At 44.9% G+C, this 21636-nt stretch overlaps 1 protein-coding gene across 1 annotated transcript in view; it reads right to left on the bottom strand.

Annotated features, from left to right (window-relative positions):
- PLCG2 (phospholipase C gamma 2) overlaps positions 1 to 21636 on the bottom strand; it is a 98336-nt gene that overhangs the window by 38039 nt on the left and 38661 nt on the right. Inside the window, exons 3-14 of the mRNA XM_015405807.1 lie at positions 16404 to 16547; positions 13258 to 13351; positions 12786 to 12833; positions 7949 to 8033; positions 7583 to 7666; positions 7202 to 7245; positions 6721 to 6793; positions 5417 to 5518; positions 5159 to 5277; positions 4995 to 5080; positions 3682 to 3802; positions 1938 to 2106 (exon numbers count right to left, since the gene is read on the bottom strand). Of these exons, the coding sequence (XP_015261293.1) occupies positions 1938 to 2106; positions 3682 to 3802; positions 4995 to 5080; positions 5159 to 5277; positions 5417 to 5518; positions 6721 to 6793; positions 7202 to 7245; positions 7583 to 7666; positions 7949 to 8033; positions 12786 to 12833; positions 13258 to 13351; positions 16404 to 16547 (1169 nt within the window). The remainder of the gene's footprint in view (positions 1 to 1937; positions 2107 to 3681; positions 3803 to 4994; positions 5081 to 5158; positions 5278 to 5416; positions 5519 to 6720; positions 6794 to 7201; positions 7246 to 7582; positions 7667 to 7948; positions 8034 to 12785; positions 12834 to 13257; positions 13352 to 16403; positions 16548 to 21636) is intronic.

Here is a 21636-nt window from a genome sequence, read left to right on the forward strand (position 1 = left end):
AACAGTTGCGGAGGAAGATCCAGCGAAGAGAATGGCAGCGTTTAAAAGTGAAACTGGAATAAAAAAAAAAGAATATCCATTCTCAGAGCTAGAGATCTTTTGAAAGGGCATGAAAGAGCATGAAAGAGTGAAGATTTACAGTATATGAAATGGAAGCGTTAACAGCGACCCGGAGGATGACTGGAAAAGCCGGAGAGAGGGAAACAGAAGAAGTTCCTCCATGAAATTGGGAATTTAAAAGAAGCCAGCACGCGAAGGAGCGGTTCTGAATGCGCCTTGAGGAAACTTTAACTAACAGAGCATCGAATGAACACTACTAATACACTAACATAGATAACACCTTTAACTGGTTTGAAGAAAGAAGTTTGACTGCACACAGAAGAAGCCTAAGAAGATAATTTGGACATTACTAACAGATTAATTTACAAGTTAATATATCACTCAGCTTTCTCTTTCTCCCACTATATACCCTCCCTATTTTTCTATTTAAGCAAAATACCTCTCCTTTTTAGGAGAGTAAATAAAGCCTTTATTTTATTTTATTTTTAAAAAGGAACCTGGCAAAGGTCTTTTCCTACAAACTAGAGACCCTTTAACTAGAGATTGAAGTTGGGGTTGAATCTATTACCTTCAACAATCAAATACATGTGTGCGCTATCACTGTTTAAAACCCAATGGATCTATAAAAAGGGTTTTATTTGCATACAGGAGAGCAACAGCTGGGTTAGTTTGCTCTAGTGGCATTAAATGTTCAGGAGGTCAGTCTTCTAACAGGAACAGGGATATAGTTAATGCCTGCTGAATTTAAGATAGTCTGAACAGTATATATTAAACTGGGTTTATTACCTCATTCTCTACTTCTGTAATTCCGCTTTATTACATTGTTTATTTTATGCCATAAAACATTTCATGCTACTGTTCTCCAGTCTTGCAAGCCTGCTTTACAGTATGTAAAATACAGTGTATTTTCGTGTGATGCTCTCTAATTGTGTCATTTGTGCCTATTACACAGTTTGTATGGCATTGTTTTTAATTGTAATCCGCCTTGAGCCTCAGTGAGAAAGGCAAACTGCAGAGCAGGCTCGTAGCCGAAGTGGGGCATAGGGAGGCAGAGCCCTACAGGGGACGAGCCCTGCCCCACCCCGGGAGGATGCCGAACCCCCCAGACCTGCACCCCCGCTGCAATGTGCTTCTTACCCCTGCCCCTCCGCGGCCTCACCCCTTTTACTTCTGGTCAGTGTCGCTCCCACCTATCAGCTGTTAGGTTTTAGGGAGTGAAACTGACCAGAAGCGGCAGGGCAGCTTCCCTTTCCATCCCCAGCCTCACCACTGCTGGAGGGGGGGCTGGAAAAGAGGAGAGAGAGAGAGAGAGAGAGAGAGAGAGAGAGAGAGAGAGAGAGAGAGAGAGAGAGAGAGAGAGGGCATATCTTCTCTCTCTCTCTCTCTCCTTCCCCAGCCCCCCCCCCATGGCCGCGGGGAGGCTGGGGGAATGGAAGGGCCCTGCTGCTTCTGGTTAGTTTCAATCCCCTCCCATCAGCTCTTAAACAGCTGATCAGGGGGCAGTGAAACTGACCGGATGGGGCAGCAGAGCTCTAGAAGGGAAGAGAAGGCCCCTGAGTGACCTGCTACCCCACCAAACGTTTTCTGGGTACAGGGCTGCTACGGAGAGGTAAGTCACCAGACCCCGAAAAGAGGAAACTGTTTCAACCCCCCTCGAAAGACAGGGGCCAGAAGGGACAGTGCCTTTGAGGTGGCTGGCTCCTCCCAGCAAGCCCGGGTTGGGAAGTGGAAATACCTGCCCAGGCACTTCCTGAGCTCCTTACTGAGTACTACAGCATTCAGCCAGAAATGCAGAACGTTACCATCTCAACTTGCCCCAGTAGGAGAAGGACAAGCCATAGAAGAAGAACCTGTGTCTCCCGAGAAGTTGAACGTACCTTGATGATGAACTTTTCTTTCAGTTGAGTTGGGGACGGCAGCTGATCGGCACTCGCTTCGATGGGCTTGATGAGGAGCTGGTCCCCAAACACCTCCTTGAACACTTTGGACATGTAGCGCTGCTGCTCTACACAGCAATGCTCCTCGATTGACAAAATCACAGGGTACCTTAGACAAAGGAAAAGGAAGATTGCAATTTCCTTTTCCCAGGCTAGTAAAGTGGGATGTCTAGACTGTATGCATACGTACAAGCGTGTAAGAGCACCATCTAGATGACCTCTGGATGAGTTACACTGTTTTGCTTCACGTAATCAGGGCAAATATGGACTAAAGCCCATGGATCCATTCTACTGGCATAGACTGAAAGAACCATTCCCGGACGCACAGAAGTTCAGTCTCCTGCATCAGGGGAAAGGTCCTTCCATTATAACAAAGTGTTTCTGCTGGCAGAATGGCTCCATGGTTTGGATCTAGACTAAACTTGGACTAACAGAAGGAGGGGTGTAATTCCCCCACCCCCCGTCCTTCTGCAGACTCATCCCCAATTTGCCTCTCTTGCCATACCTGACAGTCCCCTGTCCCCCAGAAGCAGCATTTTGGGGGAATCGATGGGTTGCAGTGGGAGGGGAGGAAGGAAAGTTCTGTTCCACTAACAGAAGTGTCTTCTGTCAAAAGAAAATTTAGTCTGGATCCAACCATATACAGGTTATCATAACAAGAGGAGGAAGAGGAGGAGATTAGATTTATACCCCACCCTCCATTCAGAGTCTCAGAGCAGCTTACAATCTCCTTCCCTTCCTCTCCACACAACAGACACCCTGTGAGGTAGGTGGGGGCTGAGATAGTTCGGAGAAAACTGCTCTTGAGAGAACAGCTCTGAGACAACTTTGGCTTGCCCAAGGTCACCCAGCAGCTGCAAGTGGAGGAGTGGGGAATCAAACCCGGTTCTCCCAGATTAGAGTCTGCACTCCTAACCACTACACCAAACTGGCAAAGTGCAGGCTTCAACAGGGAGACCCAACAAATGGTCTGTTCACCTATACTACCTGAAAGCTTTACGTGACCACATCTTACTTTTCTTATCCTCACCCTCCCCTTCCAGCCCTGTCCAATACATGATGAACATAAGAACATAAGAGATGCCAATGTTGGATCAGGCCAAAGGCCCATCCAGTCCAACACTCTGTATCACACAGTGGCCAGAAATACCAGTGCCATCAGGAGGTCCACCAGTGGGGCCAGGACATTAGAAGCCCTCCCACTGTTGACCCCCCCCCAAGCACCAAGATGACAGAGCATCAACTTGCCCCAGAGCCCCTATCTATACCTTGTGGCTAATATCCACTGATGGACCTCTGCTCCATATGCTTATCTAATTCCCTTTTGAAGCCGTCCATGCTTGTAGCCGCCACCACTTCCTGTGGCAGTGAATTCCATGTGTTAATCACTCTTTGGGTGAAGAAGTACTTCCTTTTATCCGTTCTAACCCAACCGCTGAGCAATTTCATGGAGTGCCCACGAGTTCTTGTATTGTGAGAAAGGGAAAAAAGTACATTTCTAACCAGCAACCTACCCAAACTCTATATGAGTTCATACAGAAGTCCTGGCAGGATCCCTACATAAAATTAATGTCTCCTACGTTTTAAAAGGCAACGTGGTATCATTGTCCTTATAGCAGAAAACCACACTTTTTGTTTTATTCACAGGTGGAAACTCCTCATTAAAAATATACCGAATACCTACTCAGAGGTTACAAATGCATGCTCCTTGATCGCCTGCACAACATCATCAAATTTAATTTTCGTTGTCCGTGTCCATCCATGATAAATTATCGGCTTCCCGTCAGGACCATCCCAGCAGTCCACTAGTGTCAGCAATGGAGGTAAAAGAAACGTAATTTTTAAGTTAAAGGTAAAGGTTCCCTTGCTTGAAAGCCAGTCGAATCCGACTCTAGGGTTGCGGTGCTCATCTCAGTTTCAAAGCCGAAGAGCCAGCGCTGTCCGAAGACGTTTCCGTGGTCATGTGGCCGGCATGACTAAACACCGAGGCTCACAGAACGCTGTTACCTTCCCACCGAAGTGGTACCTATTTATCTACTTGCAATTTCTTGCTTTCGAACTGCTAGGTTGGCAGGAGCCGGAACTAGAGACGGGAGCTCACTCCATCATGCGGCACCCGGGTCTCGAACTGCTGAACTACTGACCTTCCACAGCCTGCAGTTCAGCGTCTTAACCACTTGAGCCACTGCAGCTCCAATTTTTAAGTCGCAGTATATCATTCCCAATACTTCCAGACTGTTTGACCTGGACAGCCCAGGCTAGCCTAATCTCATCAGAACTCAGAAATTCAGCAGGGTCAGCCCTGGTCAGTACTCGCATGGGAGACCACCAAGGAATTCCAGGGTTGCCATCCAGAGGCAGGCAACAGAAAGCTACCTCTGAATATCTCTTGACTTGAAAACCCTACACAGTCGCCATACGTTGGCTGCAGCTTGACAGAAAAGAAAAGGTATAAGGCTTACCATAAATGTTTATCTTCTGCTTCTATGTAACACAAATACATTGTGCTAAGAAACATGTAGGTACTTGAGGATGTAGTACTTTGGAAATCATTTTTTTAAAGTGGGGGAGCTATTTCTCAGTAGGCAAAATGAGGAAGATCACAGAAACTTCCCAGAGAAAAGTCACCACCACTACTTGGACATTTATGCCCACCTTCTTTGTGCCCTCAGAGTGCTTCCCTATAGTCTACTGAGAAATATGAAGCAAGAGAGGGTGCAACAAGAAGGAAGGCACCAGAACACCGTATATACCCATCCTCCAACCCATGTCTGGAAGAATGGAAAAAGTTATGTCTGAACCAACACACCATCCTACGTAACATTCTCCAGCGACTGCATTGAATATCAAGGCCCCTGGGAAAGTTCCACTAAAATATCAAAGTAAATGAAAAGTGAAATAAAACTATGGTGCAGAAGTCTAACTAAGTGGTCTCATTTCTTCTCACAACCATAGTACAGATGCTCATATTTGAGCATCCACGAACAGGTAACTCACACTCAATACACCGGCATCCCATTCGAAGGCACCTGATGTAAGCTTCTGGTGAAGATTCACTACGAAGTTGGTCTCCGGTGAGGTATCTATACCACAAAGTAAAGCATTAGAAGGAAGAAGGCAGTCCTTGCAATTGATCAGGGAGGGAGATTCTAGCAACTTACGTATTATGTGAAGAAGAAATCCAGTAGTGAGACAAAGGATTATTCATATCCTGGGGATCTATCAAATCATGCTTATCATCCCAGATGCTATTTTCTTTTGAAAAAAGGTAAGTAAGAAACTGAAATTCAAAGAGAGAGAGATGTAAATACATTTTGATTTTTTTAAAAAAGAAAAATGAACAGCTGACTTTCATAACTGAAATAATAACACGGCCAAAAAAAATATCCTAACCAATTATAAAAGCCGTCTTATCTTACCTCATCAACATAAAGGAAAGGTTCATCCGTTTCTCTCATAGTGTCATCTATAAATTTAGACATTCGTTCTCTTACTTTATTCAGATCTTGGGCCCAAGATTCCTAAAATATTAATTGAAAATATTTCAATTTTTCCTTAAAACTCATGCCCATATGTTTACAATGGCAATACAATGCAACAAAATTTTACAAACACCCCCTCCAAATTTGCTTTCCACAAGATTTCTGTGGAATGATATATTCTCATTATTCTATAGATTAATTAGCTCCTCTAAAAGACTAGTCATAACTTTGGACAGCTTCATGAGCAAATGAGAAAGAAACAGGCCTATATTCAAGGATATGTTTTGAAAGCTTTCATGATCACCCAGAGGAAGGGACTCACTGCTTTTCCATTTAAAGACAGTTTACTTATTCAACTGGGCCATCCGCTGCAGTAAAACCTTTCAAAACTCCCCCGTATACATTTTCTGACTATCCAGTACCACAGTAATGATGCTTTAATGGATTCAAAATGAAACAAAAATCAAAACCAGCAATCAGCAGAAGACACTATTTTCACTTCATACAATGATTTGTTTTCTAATTCTGTCATCTTAAACCTACTGGCTGTCCTCTGCTGTCTGACTGGATTGTTTTTTAAATATATATATATATTGTAATCCTCCTTGAGTTTCAGCAAGATAGCAGGCTATAAATGATTTAAGTGAATAAGTGATCCACCCTGAACCAATAACACTAACAAGACCACCAAAGATTTTCAACAGGCCTGTTAAACCAGACATAAACGCCTGATTGAGATAAGAATAAGAAGTTTATCTAATGATTAATTATGGATCTAGACATAAATGTATCAGGTCTAAGCATCAAACTATGCTTCCCACAGCCTTGACCTAGATAGCCCGATCTCATCAGATCTCAGAAGGTAAGCAGGGCCGACTCTGGAAAGTACTTGGATGGAAAGACCTCCTTGGAATACTAGCAGGGAGGCAGGGGCAGCCTTTACTCAGCCACCTCTCTGAATATCCTCCAGACCCCCAGTAGGTGTCAGTCACCAGAGGTCGCCACGACTTCCAGGTGCACACACACACACACATATGAAAAATATACCCCCTCAAAACCCCACTATGCTTCCTACATAATATACAACAGAAACAATTAGATGAGACTCCCACAAATCCACCACTTCCTTATGTACACAATTGGAGGGAACATTTTCCAAGCAAAGTTACTGACACAGTCCCTATTGCGCTGTAACATACATGCAGTGAGCTGAGATGAAAAAAGTTTTAGGGTTATTTTACCTGCTGCTCATGTAGCAAAAATCTCTGAAAGTCATGCAAATGTACTGCAGAAGCATCAGGACGATCTGTGCTTCTACAATAGAAAGGAGAATACTATTAGAACAACATCAGTGAAACACCCCATACAGAAACTGGCATGCATTATGATTATTCTGAAATCAAAACATGAGGGGTGGGAATGTATTAATGCAAATCTTCACTGTAGCAGGTTATATTTCAGCCATTTACTGGCTAGCTCAGAAGACCTCAGCATTATGAATTCAATCTGCCCAGGAGATATTTTTCCATTTGCCAACTGGATGAACACTCATGTTACTGCTTATGAGTTGTATGTCATAAGACACAATCCCACACAAATCTTGCCTCACTAATCAGCGTAGTGAAACAGCAGAATTCCAGAAGATCACATCTCAAAAAACTTCAGACCCAACAAAATTCAAAAACTGAAATGTGTATAAAATTGCAGGTTAAGATGTCTCACCCTAGAAGGAACATAGTGGAATCCTTCTTGAATTCATCAAGAATCTGGGAATGAAACAACAAATAAAACTTGTAAGGGTTCTATTGCAGAGGAAAGTATGATGTAAGGCAAATTCACAGTAAAAACTCTTTTATTGCAGTGCTTCCTTATTCTGCAAATGCACTCCTATTCCTTCAAAGTAATGCAGATATTTCATAACAGAGATATCTATTCTTCTGAATCTTCAAAAACAAAAGAAGGAACTAAAGCACCATGCTTGCATGCAACACAGGGTGGAAGACTTGCATTCCAGGAAAATGCTGTATTTTTTTAAAATAGCTAACACTCACGTTAAAGACACCATTGGCCCACAAAAATGTGGGATAAGAGTTCCATATTTACCACTTTCTGTTGCTCAAACATAATCTTCTTATAGAACAGATGAAATTGCTCAAAGCTAAGTTCTTCTTTCACAGTCTTCAGTTCCTGTGAAAATAAAGTATTTCTTTAGATATTTTATACTCTGCTTTTCTCCCCAATGAGGACCCAAAGTGGCTTATAACAGCATTCTGCCCGCCTCCATTTTATCCTCACAACAACAACCCTGTGAGGTAGGTTAGGCCGAATGAATTTATACTAGCCAAAGCGATCCAACGGCTATCTTTAGAAGCTTCCACACATTAAAATTATTTTGGAGCCATGTTGTTTCCAAGACAACTGGTAACATTGTGCAAATTGGAGCCAAAGATGTGGTTACTGCATACTTACTGCAAACTTATCCTTCAAGAACTTCACACTGTTCACTTTGAAGTTTACTAAAGGAAGGACAGTCTTCATTTCCCTAAGGCTGATGCTGAAAATAGGATAATAAGGAGAAGGATGAATGGCAACGTTGTTATGGCAAGGTGATGAAGCAGCAAGGATCCTGCTTCATCAGCAGACGTGGAAAACACATGATGAATTCAGCACTTTCTAATATACGTATGGGTTGATTGGACAGGAAAGGTTGTAACTTAATAGCAGAAAGGCTGTTCAGGTATGCACAAAGCCCTACGCTGAGTTCTTTGGTATCTCCAGCTAAAATGATGGAGAGCAGCTGCTGTCCAGAGAAGACAATACTGAGCTATACGGGCCAGTTGCTTGACTCAAAAATATGGGTTTGTCTCCGGGGGGGGCGGGGGGGAGAACCCTGACAAAACGCAAGGAAGGCAGTCTCCCAGCAAATGGCTCTTCAGTGAAAAGCCGTAGTGTGCAGGTGAGAGGTCAGCAAAACTGAGTGGAATACCTGCGGGTGGGTAAGCCTGCTTCACCTCTTCCTTGCAGGCCGTTTTCCTGATCTGAGTGCACCTCCCTAGCTGTCTTCCCATCTACAATACTTTTTTTTTTCTTTTCTGAGAGGGAAAGCAATTGGGGGAGGAATCCTCTGACAAGACAGACCCCAGAGAAAAGGTAAAGATTCCATACATGCAGCAGCAGCCCCATCATCAATCAGCTCTGCATTCCCCTTAGCATCCTTTCAGTAAAACCCAAACAAACAAAACCTCCCACCCACCAGAAAGCTATTCACACACCTCCTCTGGGTTGGCCCTGAGATTGTGACAGAGCTTCCTCCTCCCCCCCCCCCACTCAAAGAAAGGAAACATGTGACAAGCTAAAGGCGTAGGCCTCATGTTCAAAGGTCAGGCTGAATTGCTATAGTTTTAACACCCTACAGGATTTGCTGATGCAAACTGCCTAGAACTCACACTGCTGAAATTGTGGCAGAGTTTAGCACACACAGTAATAAATCCCCCAATCCGGAAAAGTATTCTCCAGTCCCCTACTAATCTCTCTCTGCCACCAGAGCTCCTGGTCTTATGCCGGGCTTTAACCCAATCTTCATTCCTTCTTTCCAGCCCTGGAACTATTGGCAACGCAGTTTTTCATCAGCTGCCTTCCCAAGTCTCCGTTATGAAAAACACTCACAGAATATTGGAAATGCTTGACTAACACTCAAAATGAACGGTGTCATAGAGACAGCACCAAAAGGCACAGAGGCACCCACCTTTCCAAAACAGGACCGAATCAGAAATTATTCAGTTTAGCCTCTTCCTCATTTCCCCCCACTAATGTAGGAGCCCCCTATCTAATAATGTAAACACAGGGAGTGTTTGTGAATGTTGGTTAGTTAAAAGGATTGGCTACTAGTCCTCAAGACTGCAGAGAAAAGCTTAAGCCACATCTCAGGAGCAGAATGTTCCACCCATTAGTGCAGTGGCACAGCGATCAACATAATTCCAGTACCACCAGAGTTTAATTTCTGTTCAGCTCTACTTTCAGACTGTTTCCTACAATTTAGCCATCAAGTCACAGCCGAATTATGGCAACCCTGTGGAGTTTTCAAGGCACAAGATGAGCAGAGAAGAAGAGATTGGATTTATACCCCACCCTTCACTATCCAAAGGAGTCTCAGAGCAGCTTACAATCTCCTGCCCTTCCTCTCCCCACAACAGACACCCTGTGAAGTAGGTGGGGTTGAGAGAGCTCTCTTAAGAACTGCCCGTGAGAGAACAGCTCTGAAAGAACTTGTAACTGACCCAAGGTCACACCAGCAGCTGCAAGTGGAGGAGTGGGGAATCAAACCCGGTTCTCCCAGTTTAGAGTCTGTGCTCCTAACCACTACACCAAACTGGGTCTCAGTTTGCCATTGCCTGCCTCTGTCTAGCAACCCTGGAGTTCCTTGGTGTTCTCCCATCCAAGTACTAACCAGGGCCAACCCTGCTTAGCTTCCCAGGTCTGATGAGACTGAGCTAGCCTGAGCCATCCAGGTCAGGGCAGGTGAGATCTAATCCACATTAACTCTAGACAGAATACATCTCGAATGCTAAGAAAACGAGTGGCCCTTTCCCCCTATAGAAACCCTCAAACTGCCCAGGATCCACTGACCCAGTCACCTTCGTCTGACCCCATTTAATCTCCTGCCAACTGGACTAATAGCAATCAAACACCGTTCTTCCTTAAAAGCATGTGACGCCCAAACAGCCAAAACAATCCGGAGGAATCAAACTACCATATCACCTGTGCACGCATACAGAAATGACCTTACAATGGGTCAGACTACTGGCCTATATAGACTGCTATCATCTACTCCGAGCATCATCAAATCTCCAGAGCTTCAGCTCTTCTGCTATATGATAGGTGTGACCTATGAGTGTGACCCCCCAGCCCAACTCATGTCACACATAAGTTCAGGGAATTAACACATGCAACTGTTGCAGGACTGGATCCTGCTCACAAGAGCAGCAGAGGGTGAGGAGGGGCTTCAGCCGCCCTCCCTGTGCCATTTTCCTAATCCAAAATGTCTGGGGGGGGTTGTTTGCCCCACTGTGGGACTCCCCATGTACTGGCTGTATCACATGGAGCCCTAGAGTGGGCCACACAGTGCCGCCCTCACAGTGGATTTTGGCTAAGGAAAATGGGAAGAGACAGAGAGCTGAAGCCCCTCCTCCCCCAATGCCAGGCATGAGAGACATATCTTGCTGTGCAGCATTTGCAAACATCAGTTCCTGGATCTTACATGTGACACAAGTCGGGTCAGGGGACCACCACCACCACCACCACCACCCCCAACTCATGTCACACCTGCCATCCAGTTGAGTTCTCAGTGTCAAGCTAGAGATCCATGGATCGAGTCGGAGTTTTTAAAACCTAAAAGCAGCTGGGTGATTGAAAAGGAATCAGCACCAGGAGACATACTGATGGTAACCCTTTACCTCCCCCATAACATTTCCTGACCCATTCCCACACACACCTTACTCTTTGCTCTGTGGGGGGATACATACAGACCTATAAATCGAGAAAATGGTACCGGAGGGGGGGGGGATTAATAGAAAAATCACAATCCAGTGCCAACTTTACTCCCTCCCCAGTTAAAAAAAATGCAGGGGATCCTAATCACAGATGTTCCACATCACTTCTAATTTGGCATGTTCTTTCACCGGCGTGTTACCCGTGACCCTTTTAACAGGAAATATCGGGGGCTCAACCCGGAACATACTGCATGCAAAACGTGAGCTATCAGGATTCTGTGCATTCATAGAAGCCATACTCCTCTTCCTGGTTCTACTTGGAAAGCAAGTTGGCCTGCCTCAATTTTAACTTCCTTAATCTTGGGGTGATATCAGCTGTGTTGCTGTTCCGTGCTGCAAACGGGACACAACTAAAATTATTACGGTCAGATAGGGCACAGTTTATGGCAGCTGCAAAGGCTTTTCTGTCCCACAGATTCCCCCATGCGTCACAGCTGTTCCTTATTGTGGTGTTTCTTATCTAAACACAGATGCAAGCACAGAGGTGTGGGCTGCCATAAACTAAAACAGGTTAAAATTGGCACCTTGCCCTTCCTTCTCCAATGTGAAAAACTCAAGCTCAGTTTAAATGAATTCTCTTGCTTTGGAACATGAAACGAAGACCTGAATCAAACTCTACTAGCTAGTGATGCAACCCACTGCCCGGAACTAGGGATTGTTAAGAGTTGTGTTATTTCCTGCAAAAGAAATAAAATCTCTGCCACAATAAGTGTTTTGTGCCTTCCTTAGGAAACAGATAAATAAGAGGAAATGCTTGCTATTATATGCACTGAACCAAAGCAACAAAAATTAAATACTGAAAATGCTCTGTAGTGTAGGGGCTAAAGTTTCCATAGGAAGCAGCATCCTGTTTCCTTGCATTCTATAGCAAAATCCACAAAATGGACCGAACACAATACCACTCAAACAGTGCAATCCTAAGCAGAGTTATGCCCTTCTGGGGTGCCGAATGAAGGGTGTAACACTGTTCAGGGTTGCACTGAAAACTGATGCAGTAAGTGCACCTATGCAGACCTTATTCCTGAGACTGTGGGAAGATCATAGCTGCATATATTTATTTGTTTGTTTGTTTACTTTCGATTTATATACCGCTCTTGACCCCAAAGGGTCTCTGAGCGGTTTACACATACGTTTTAATTCCTACCTAGGGCCACAATTTGTATGGGGGGAGGGACTGCCTACCAGCACCCAGGCGGTGCGTTCTGTTAGTATATTCGGGCGGGCTTCAGATGTTACTCCCGGCGCCCTAGGATGGGTCGATGACTTCTTCCGGTGGGCTTCTGATGGATTCCTCGGCGCGCGGCCAAACACCGACCGCAGCTTCCGGCTTTCGTCCCTTCAGGCTCTGCCGCGCTGCGTCGTCACGCCGCCGCCGTCGTCACAGCTCCGCCTCCATCGGCCTCCGTCGCCGCCCAACATCCTCAGGTCGCCAACTGCTCCGCCGCCACTGCCACCGCCAACACTCCTGCCATATGCCATCACAGGAGGAGGGTGCCCCCTGCCACCTAGGGCAGGTACCCATTTATCTACTTGCGATTACGCTTTCGAACCGCTGGGTGCAGTTATATTGCATGAGAAGGTTGAATGCTAGATGCAGAATCAACCCAAGATTTTCATTCAAGTGCAAAACACATCCCTACTCAGGCCAGATTTCCAGAAGCATCATTTTTTTTCAAAGCAACGCCTAACACAAAGTAAAAACCAAGACAGACCAGGAGCATCTAATATAAATACTGAACAGAAGACAGCATCTTTACCTGTTTCTTCTCGACTGATCGACAGAGTAGATCTGCTTCCTCAGCCAGCTTTAAAGAACAAACATAGCAACGATAAATGCTGTGAAGAACTGACCAAACTCCTACAGCTATTTCAACCCACGCTGATACAAAGAAGCAGAAACGGCTCTCAATCTGAAACCAGTACTCATTATTCCTGTTTGGTCCTTGCTCCTGTTAGACATTTTCATTATGTTGTGTGCTAATCTGCTGCTCATTCCTCTGCCTATATGTATGGACTGGTAACCTCCATTTCATTGTATCTGAAGAAGTGTGCGTGCACATGAAAGCTTATACCTTGAATAAAATTATGTTGGCCTTAAAGGTGCCACTAGACTCGAGTTTTGTTCCAAAGATGGTACAGTATGTTTTCTCATCCACATGAAACCCAATGAATTCCAAAACTCCTTAAATATCTTGTCAGAAAAAAAGCTTATGCAATTCTTCTACATACCTCTCTGTAACTGCAAGGGTGGAAGCGCTCATAGCTTCTTGGAGCAAGATATTCAAGCCACACAGCCATTTGTCAGCATCATCCTTTGAATCGGCTGCAAAAATTAAGTACAATGAGAAAAGGAGTAACTTAAATTAAGGGACTCCTCGTCTGCAGCATTAATCAAGGAAGGTGAGTTAAATTTCTTCAATAACCTGTTACAATCCGAAACCATCACAATGAAAGAAACTGCATTTTAAAGTTAACAAGAAGACATATTTTAAAGTTAGTGGGAAGATGATTTATAAAGTTAGAGGGAAGATTCTGCCCCAAAATTCTGCCAAAAAGCTATTTCTTTTTAAATTGTGGCTAAAGAACGGACAATTGGTACTTACCGTGAAGGGTCCTTCTCCACTGAGTTAAGGAGGACATCTTGTGTGGGTGTTTCCAACCCCTTCCTTAGGGAGGCAGGAACAGAAACTTCACTTCCCGTCCACTAGGTGGCTGGTCTCCTCAGCTCCAGTTTAGGGACTCCAAAAAGCAGTAACCCTATAAAAAACACTATAACATCTCATAATAACAGCCGTAAATAGGTTCAACAAGAACTGGACCAGCAAAAAACGGTCAACAACTCACAGATAAAGGTAGGTGAGGACAGGAAGGACTACCCAGAATCAATGACAGGTAAAGGTTGAGAATAAAACCTAAATAAGATAAGATAAGATAAGATAAGACGATGAAAAGGGGAGGGCCCAAGATGTCCTCCTTAACTCAGTGGAGAAGGACCCTTCACGGTAAGTACCAATTGTCCGAAGGAAGGGGTTGGAAACACCCGCTATTTCTTTTTTCCACTCAGTGGGAGAAGATGCAGTTATTCCAAAGCTTCAGGTATAGTGATGAAGACACACAAACAGCCCTTTGTGAATTTGAAGATCTGCATCTTTTTCCCATGTGTTCATGTGTTGTGTGTGAGCATCATACAGCTCTGCAATCTATTTGCAATTTACAGGGCCGTCCTACATAGAGTACACACTCTTTAGTTATTTATTTTTTATTTTTTATTAAATTTATACCCCGCCCTCCCCACAAGGGCTCACCCTTCTAAACCCATTGACTTTACTTGGTTTACAAGGGCGAACTCTGTTTAGGATGCACTGTTAAGGCACTGCAGAATTGTTTTTCATTCCTGCAGTAACAGTCTAGCTTGTCTTTTTGTTGCTGTTGTTTCCATCAAGTCACAGTTGACTTATGGCGACCCCATGGGGTTTTCAAGGCAAGAGACATTCAGAGGTAGTTTGCTACTGCCTGTCTTTGCATCACAACCCTGGTATTCCTTGGTGGTGTTCCGTCCAAATACTAGCCAGGGCCAACCCTAATTAGCTCCCAAGATCGGGCTATCCTGGGCTACCCACATCAGAACTGGCTACAATTCTGGAGCTCTCAGCTTGGAACAACAGGGCTACTGCATCTTTGCTCTCTCCTTCCAGGCTATTTCAAATATTCCCTCAAAAGAACATCTTCCAAAAGGACAGTATGCCATGTCCATGTATACACATCTTGGCATGGTTCAAATAAAATAAGCCTTTCATGAATGAGACTGGACAGTCCTCATGTTCACAGTCTGCTCCCTCTGCAAACTACGGCTCTGATTGTCTGTCAAATCAGAATTTGGAAATCCTTTGCAAGTCAAGATTTCCAGTTCTGATTTCAAGGCAAACCATAATTTGCTGTTATGGACATCATGTCAAACTATAGTAAATGGAAAGGTGTGTGTGACAGGGAAGAAGCCCACTCCTTTCCAAGCATGGTTCAGAGGATTATTCAAATCAAGTCTTGATTTCCCCTTGACACCCCATGTGTTCTAGGCAGCAACTTATGCCAGACAGAGAACTACAATGAAAGACACAAAAGTCCAAGGACCAACTCAACTATTTTCTGAACCTATCGTACACTGGACAGAACATGTTACATACTATCAGTGCCTAACTTTGTGATAAAGAACATACTTGGTGAACGGAGGTTTTCCTAATAGCCACTAGCTTTTAATTCATTCTTACAGTTAATTGTAGTTTTTTTTCTGGGCTGGAAACCTGTCAAGAGTTCCTATTCCTGTGGCACATTTGTACACACAGGCAGGAGATGTTTTTCTGCGTTAATAAGACCTTTTGTAATCCACATGGATGTTTTGACCATCCACTGACACAATGATTTCATGAGATACGATATGATAAAGTTCATTGTCTGTGGCCAAAGGCCATTATAATCTGACACATATAGCATAATTACAAATATCAGCATTAAAACAATCTAACCAAAAAGTACTAATCAAATAACTCTAGTCTGTATTTTCTTGGCTGCTAAAGCAAAGAGTGACAGTCTATAGAAGACAAATGGACCACCATCTGAGAGAAGAAAAAGCAACTTCTCTGAGGCTGATTCTGCATTGGCTTTTACCTCCTTTGTTTTAGCAAACCCATGTTGGGACAGAAATTCTCCTCTGCACTGCATGTTGCTTTCACTTTCTTTGATCATCAGATTTTATGGTACCTTCTGCATAGATTTATGGCCGTTTTATGGCCATTTAGGGGTGACTTTGCAGTCAGTACGGAGTTGGCCCTAGGTATTTAAATGTGGTTTTGAGCTGCACTTTTCCCTCCCAGTTGAGAAAATGTGGAGCAAATGGTAGATGCAGAATCACCCTGAGTCCGAAGAAAATTTTTAAAAAGAGAGCCCATCAGAGAGCTAAAACTGGGCACAATGCTACCAATCACCAGTGAAAGCACCTTTCTTCTTGAAACTTCAGCTTGATTTTTCTTCTCCCTTCCTCCTCCTTGAAATGACCTTTGGATACTAACTTTCCTTGGAAGGGGTTTAAGACCAGTTTTTATTGAGTTTATAAATTACAGCTTTTTTCCCCCTTGGCTACCTGCTTGATGATGTGTTTTGTTTTTAAATGCGAGATTTGTTAGTTTTAATTATAAATTGGAAAACAGTTTAGATGTGTCTACTGTTGGGAGTGCAAGGTATAAACAAATAAATATAATCCAGGTGCTTTTTACGGAAATTCAGTGAATGGCTCCATATGTTCAGGGCACAGGCCAGCTTGCAGCTGTGGCTTGTCATCTCAGGCCAAGAGAAAAGGGAGAAAGTAAAACAAGACACAATACCTGCTAAGCTTAAGGTGTTGAGAACAAACTGAGTACCATAGAATACAGTGAAACAAACATCATCTTTCTGCCGAGAAGCTTTCCCCCGCTCAAAATCCTTTGAATTTTTCCCAGGCCGGATTTCTTTTATCTCCATCAAATCCACTGGAAAAGGGAAAAAAAAATAGAAATGCCTATTGAATATAAACTCATTGCTAGAGGATGAATATGTTATCTTCTGAATTAGACATAAACAGAAATTGCCATGGACCACAAATGCAAGCATATTCAGTTATTTCAATATTTCTATACTGTTCCCTCCCACACAGAGAAAATGGTCCACACTGTCACAGACTGCAGACATATTATTATTAAAAACATAAACACATAAAAACAGCAAAACCAGTCTAAAAAACCAATCTAAAATATACATCAGGCAATCTAAACCACGATTACAGATGAACATCAAGAAGAAGAAGAAGAGGAGGAGGAGGAGGAGGAGGAGGAGGAGGAGGAGGAAGAAGAGGAGCAGGAGGAGATTGGATTAATAACCTGCCCTTCACTCGGCGTCTCAGAGCAGCTTACAAACTCCTTTCCCTTCCCCTCCCCACAACAGACAACCTGTGAGGTAGGTGGGACTGAGAGAGCTCTGACAGAAACTGCTCTTTTCAAGAACACCTCTGACAGAACTAGGGCTTGCCCAAGGTCACCCAGCAGCTGAGAGTGGAGGAGTGGGGAATCAAAGCCGATTGTCCCAGATTAGAGTCCGTGCACTTAACCACTACACCAAACTGGCTCTCAAAAAAAGACAAAAGGAATTGTGTGGTTTTAAGGTTAACAATGAATAAATTGAAATGGTTCAAGATTTTCTATTCCTTAGCTCAATCATCAACCAAAAGGAAGACTGCAACCAAGAAATCAGAAGGAGACTGAGACTTTGGAAAGGCAACCATGAAGGAATTAGTAAAGATCCTTAACTGTAAGAAAGTGTAGCTGAAGACTAAGATAATTCATATGGCAGTATTCCCTGTTACTATGTAATAGTAAGAGTCTGCACACTTAACCCCTACACCAAACCACTACACCAAAAGTGATTCATTTGAAATGTGGTGTTGGATGAGAATTTTAGGATACCGTGTTGGATGAGAATTTTAGGATACCGTGCCAAAAAAGACAAATCAAACCTGGACCCTCCCTAAGAACCCAAAATTACTAAATGGAGACTATGGTACTTCAGTCACACCATGAGAAGACAAGACGCACTGGGGGGAAAAGACAACAGTGCTGGGAAAAGATGAAGGCACCAGGAGAAGAGGAAGACCCAACGTAAGATGGATTGATTCAATTAAGGAAGCCACAAAGGCCCTCAGTTTGCATGACCTGAGCAAGGCTGTTTATGAGAGGATGTTTTGGATGTTAGGGCCGCCATAAGTCAAAAGTCACCTGACAGTATGTAACACACAGTCTAAAACCAGTATCAGCCAACCTAGCTAACAGTTCTCCTGAACTAGATTGTCCCACAGGAGACAGGAAAGGAAGGTGAAATTCAGACTTCCAAGTTGTGCCCGGTTCCAGAGCAACTACCAAGAAAGTCCTGGATCAGGCCCACTGCAATCCTAACCTCCCTGTAAGAAAGAACAAAAAGGAAACACTGACTCAGAGAGCACAGCTTTTGCACAAGCTCATACTGGAAGAGCTGGTCCTCTGTGACAATTTAGCTTACTTTTAAATTATTTTGAGGTCTCTTACCACTACGTTAAGGCATATCTGCTGAAAGATCCTACCCATATAAATGGTGCATATGACTGGGGGCCAGTGTTCCCTCTAAGCTGAGTTAGTGTGAGCTAGCTCACAGTTTTTTAACCTCCAGCTCACACATTTTTGCCTTAGCTCAGGAAGAATGGCTCCAGAACAAACTAATTTACTCACAACTTTAATGCCAGTCGCTCACAAAGTAGAATTTTTGCTCACAGGACTCCACAGCTTAGAGGGAACATTGCTGGGGGCCCCAGCTCTTTCAAGTGTCCCCAATCATATATATGGTTTGTACATGTGGAAGCTCCTTCACAACTTATGCTGAACTTGTAAGGCCAGTGAGCACAGCTCTTCTGCCTATACATGACTCTGGTATGCACACAGGTACATATTCTTTACAGCTTCATTAATGTTGCCAGAAGAAGAAGAAAGAGTTGGATTTATACCCCACCCTTCACGCGGAGTCTCAGAATGGTTTACAATCTCCTTCCCTTCCTCTCCCCACAACCCTGTGAGGTAGGTGGGGCTGAGAGGCTCTGAGAGAACCACTCTTGAGAGAACAGCTCTGAGAGAACTGAGACTGAACCAAGGTCACCCACCTGGCTGCATGTGGAGGAATGGGGAATCAAACCTAGTTCTCCAGATTAGAGTCCGCTGCTCTTAACTACTACACCAAACTGGCTCTGTTCAGAACATCTGTAGAATTTAGAGAAAAACAGGTTGCTTACCTGTAACTGATGATCTTCGAGTGGTCATCTGTGCATTCACACCCATGGGATACAGTGCGCATGTGCTGGATCGATCGGCATTGTAGCAAGCTCTTAACGGATTTTCGCGCCCAGACCTCGGGCGTGCGCAGGAACCGCACCACGCATGCCCATCAACCCCTATGGAAAATGTAGAAGCTGACAGCAGCAGGGAAGGAGGGCGGGTGGTGTGAATGCACAGATGACCACTTGAAGATCACCAGTTACAGGTAAGCAACCTGTTTATCTTTGACGTGGTCTCTGTGCTTCACACGCATGGGAGATTAGCGAGCAGTGTCCTACCTGGAGGAGGGTGCTGGCAGGTCATTACCGCGAAGCCGAGGATAAGATGTGACATCCCATGTTGGTACGAGAGTTCTTACGAACGTCTAGGGCATAGTGCCTTATGAACGTGTTAGGCGTAGCCCAGGTAGCGGCTCTGCAAATGTCCATTAGGGGAACGCCCTGGAGGAAGGCAGTTGAGGCTGCAACAGCTCTGGTTGAATGAACCCTGATAGGGCCAGGCAATGGCTGCTTAGCGATAAGGTAGCAGAGGCGGATGAGACCTGCAATCCACCTTGACAAACGCTGAGCCGTGATGTGAGTCCCTAGCCTTGCTGGCACATAGAAGACGAACAGTTGACAGTCACGTCTCGTTGGACGGGTTCTGTTTAAGTAGAACAGAAGCGCACGCTTCGTATCCAACGTATGTAACAGCCTCTCTTCTGGGGATGTCAGAGCCAGGAAGAAATCCGGGAGGAAGACCTCTGTCTGTAGGTGAAATTCTGACACTATCTTTGGCAGGAACAAGATGTCAGGTAGAAGGCGGACGCCGTCTGGCAAAAAAGACAAGTAAGGAGTGTCATGTCTGAAAGCCAGTATTTCTCCAACTCGCCTTGCTGAAGTGACAGCGACCAGAAAAGCTGTTTTCCAGGACAGGGATTTTATGTCGCAATTGCAAGGGGCTCAAAAGATTTCCTGGTGAGTTGGCGAAGGACCAGGGAAAGGTCCCAGGGGACGACAGGAGTTTTGATGGGAGGGTAAAGGTGCAACAGCCCCTTCAAAAAACGTTTAGAGAGTGGATGCAAGAACAGTGTGCATCCCTCAACTTGAACAAGGTAGGCCGAAAGTGCAGCCAAATAAACCCTTAACGAGGAATGTGAAAGTCCCGAGTCAGCGAGAGACAGGAATGAATTCGAAAACTTTCTCGAGACCTGCGAAGGTGGCTCGAGGGGCATCATCACCCAAGGAGGAACAGAATTTTTGCCATTTGTAATGATACGACTTTTCGCATAGTGGGCTTTCTCGAGTTTAGCAAGACATTTGCTATGCTGGCAGAAAAGCTGTTGACGCTACTCTCCAGGCTGTCAACTTCATTCATGGCACGTTGTGGTATAAGGAGAGGGAACTCGGTTAGGAACAGGAGGTCTTGTGCTGGAGGAAATTGGTGGTAGACCCCCGCTGACAGATTGAGGATGGTTGAGAACCATGGTTGTCGCGGCCACCACGGGGTTATGAGGACGCAGTCCGCTCTGTCACTGATGATTTTGCAGACCGCTCTCAGAAGCAGAGGCAGTGGAGGGAAGAGGTAGAGAAATTCTCTGGACCACGGATAGAGGAGACCATCCCCTAGAGACTGTGGGTCCTCGGCTGCAGAACAGAGGGCACTTTTTGTTCGCCTTGGTGGCAAAAACATCTATCTGGGGGAACCCCCACTTGCGGAAGAGTGGGAAAAGGTAAGTTAGATTCATTTCCCACTCGTGGAGACTGAGTCCCACCCGAGTCAGGTGGTCTGCCTGCACATTCATGTGTCCCGGGATGTGCGTAGCGACTAGGAAGATGTTGTGGGTGATGCAGAAGTCCTATAACCGGAGGGCAAGGTCGCAGAGGCATTGGGAGACGGTGCCCCCTTGCTTGTTCACATAACTGAGGGCAGTAGTATTGTCCGTAAGGACCGTGACACACTTCCCCTTGATTAGGGGTAGGAAACTGGTGACAGCGAACTGTATCGCAAGCAGTTCTAGAAAATTTATGTGCCGATTTCGTTTCTGTGTGTCCCATCTGCCTCCGACGCAAAGTCCCATCATGTGGGCGCCCCAGCCCGAGAGGGTGGCGTCTGTAGTTAGGGTAATTTGGGGTGATGGAGGATGGAAGGGTGTTCCCTGGAATAAGTTGGAAGGGACAGTCCACCAAAGTAAAGAGTCCTGTACTTTGATAGGTGGGAATAGGTGGGTGGAGTGTGTGTCTCGTTCTGGATTGAAATTGCAGATAAACCATAGTTGCAGGTGACGCATTCTTAATTTGGGCAAAACCAGGACATAGCAGTGAGGCCGAGTAGCCTTTGTATTTGAAAGGCCGTCACTGAGGGTCGGGTACGGATGACAGTGGCTAGGTTGATGATGTCGGCTGCTCTGTTTTGTGGCAGGTAGGCCGTGCAATTCATGGAGTCCAGTAGCGCATCTTGGAGGTCGAGGGTAGCCATCCAGACGTTCTTCTGGAGAAGTGGCAGAATCTGCTGCAAGGACACCATGCGGAAACGGTGGTAGCTCATAAAGCGGTTTAGCGCCCGTAGATCAAAGATTGGCCGAACGGCTCCATCCTGCTTCGGAACAGTGAAATAGTGGGAACAGAATCCCTTGCCCAGTAGATTCAGTGGCACCGGCTCGATGGCTGCTTCTACAGAAGGACGGACCCTTCTTCCAGGAGGGCTGGAGAAGGGTGTGTGGAGACAAAGACAGGAGTAGGGTTCTGAA

This window comes from Gekko japonicus, unplaced genomic scaffold (genome assembly GCF_001447785.1).
Source record: "Gekko japonicus isolate JY-2015 unplaced genomic scaffold, Gekko_japonicus_V1.1 scaffold144, whole genome shotgun sequence".
NCBI lineage: Eukaryota > Metazoa > Chordata > Lepidosauria > Squamata > Gekkonidae > Gekko > Gekko japonicus.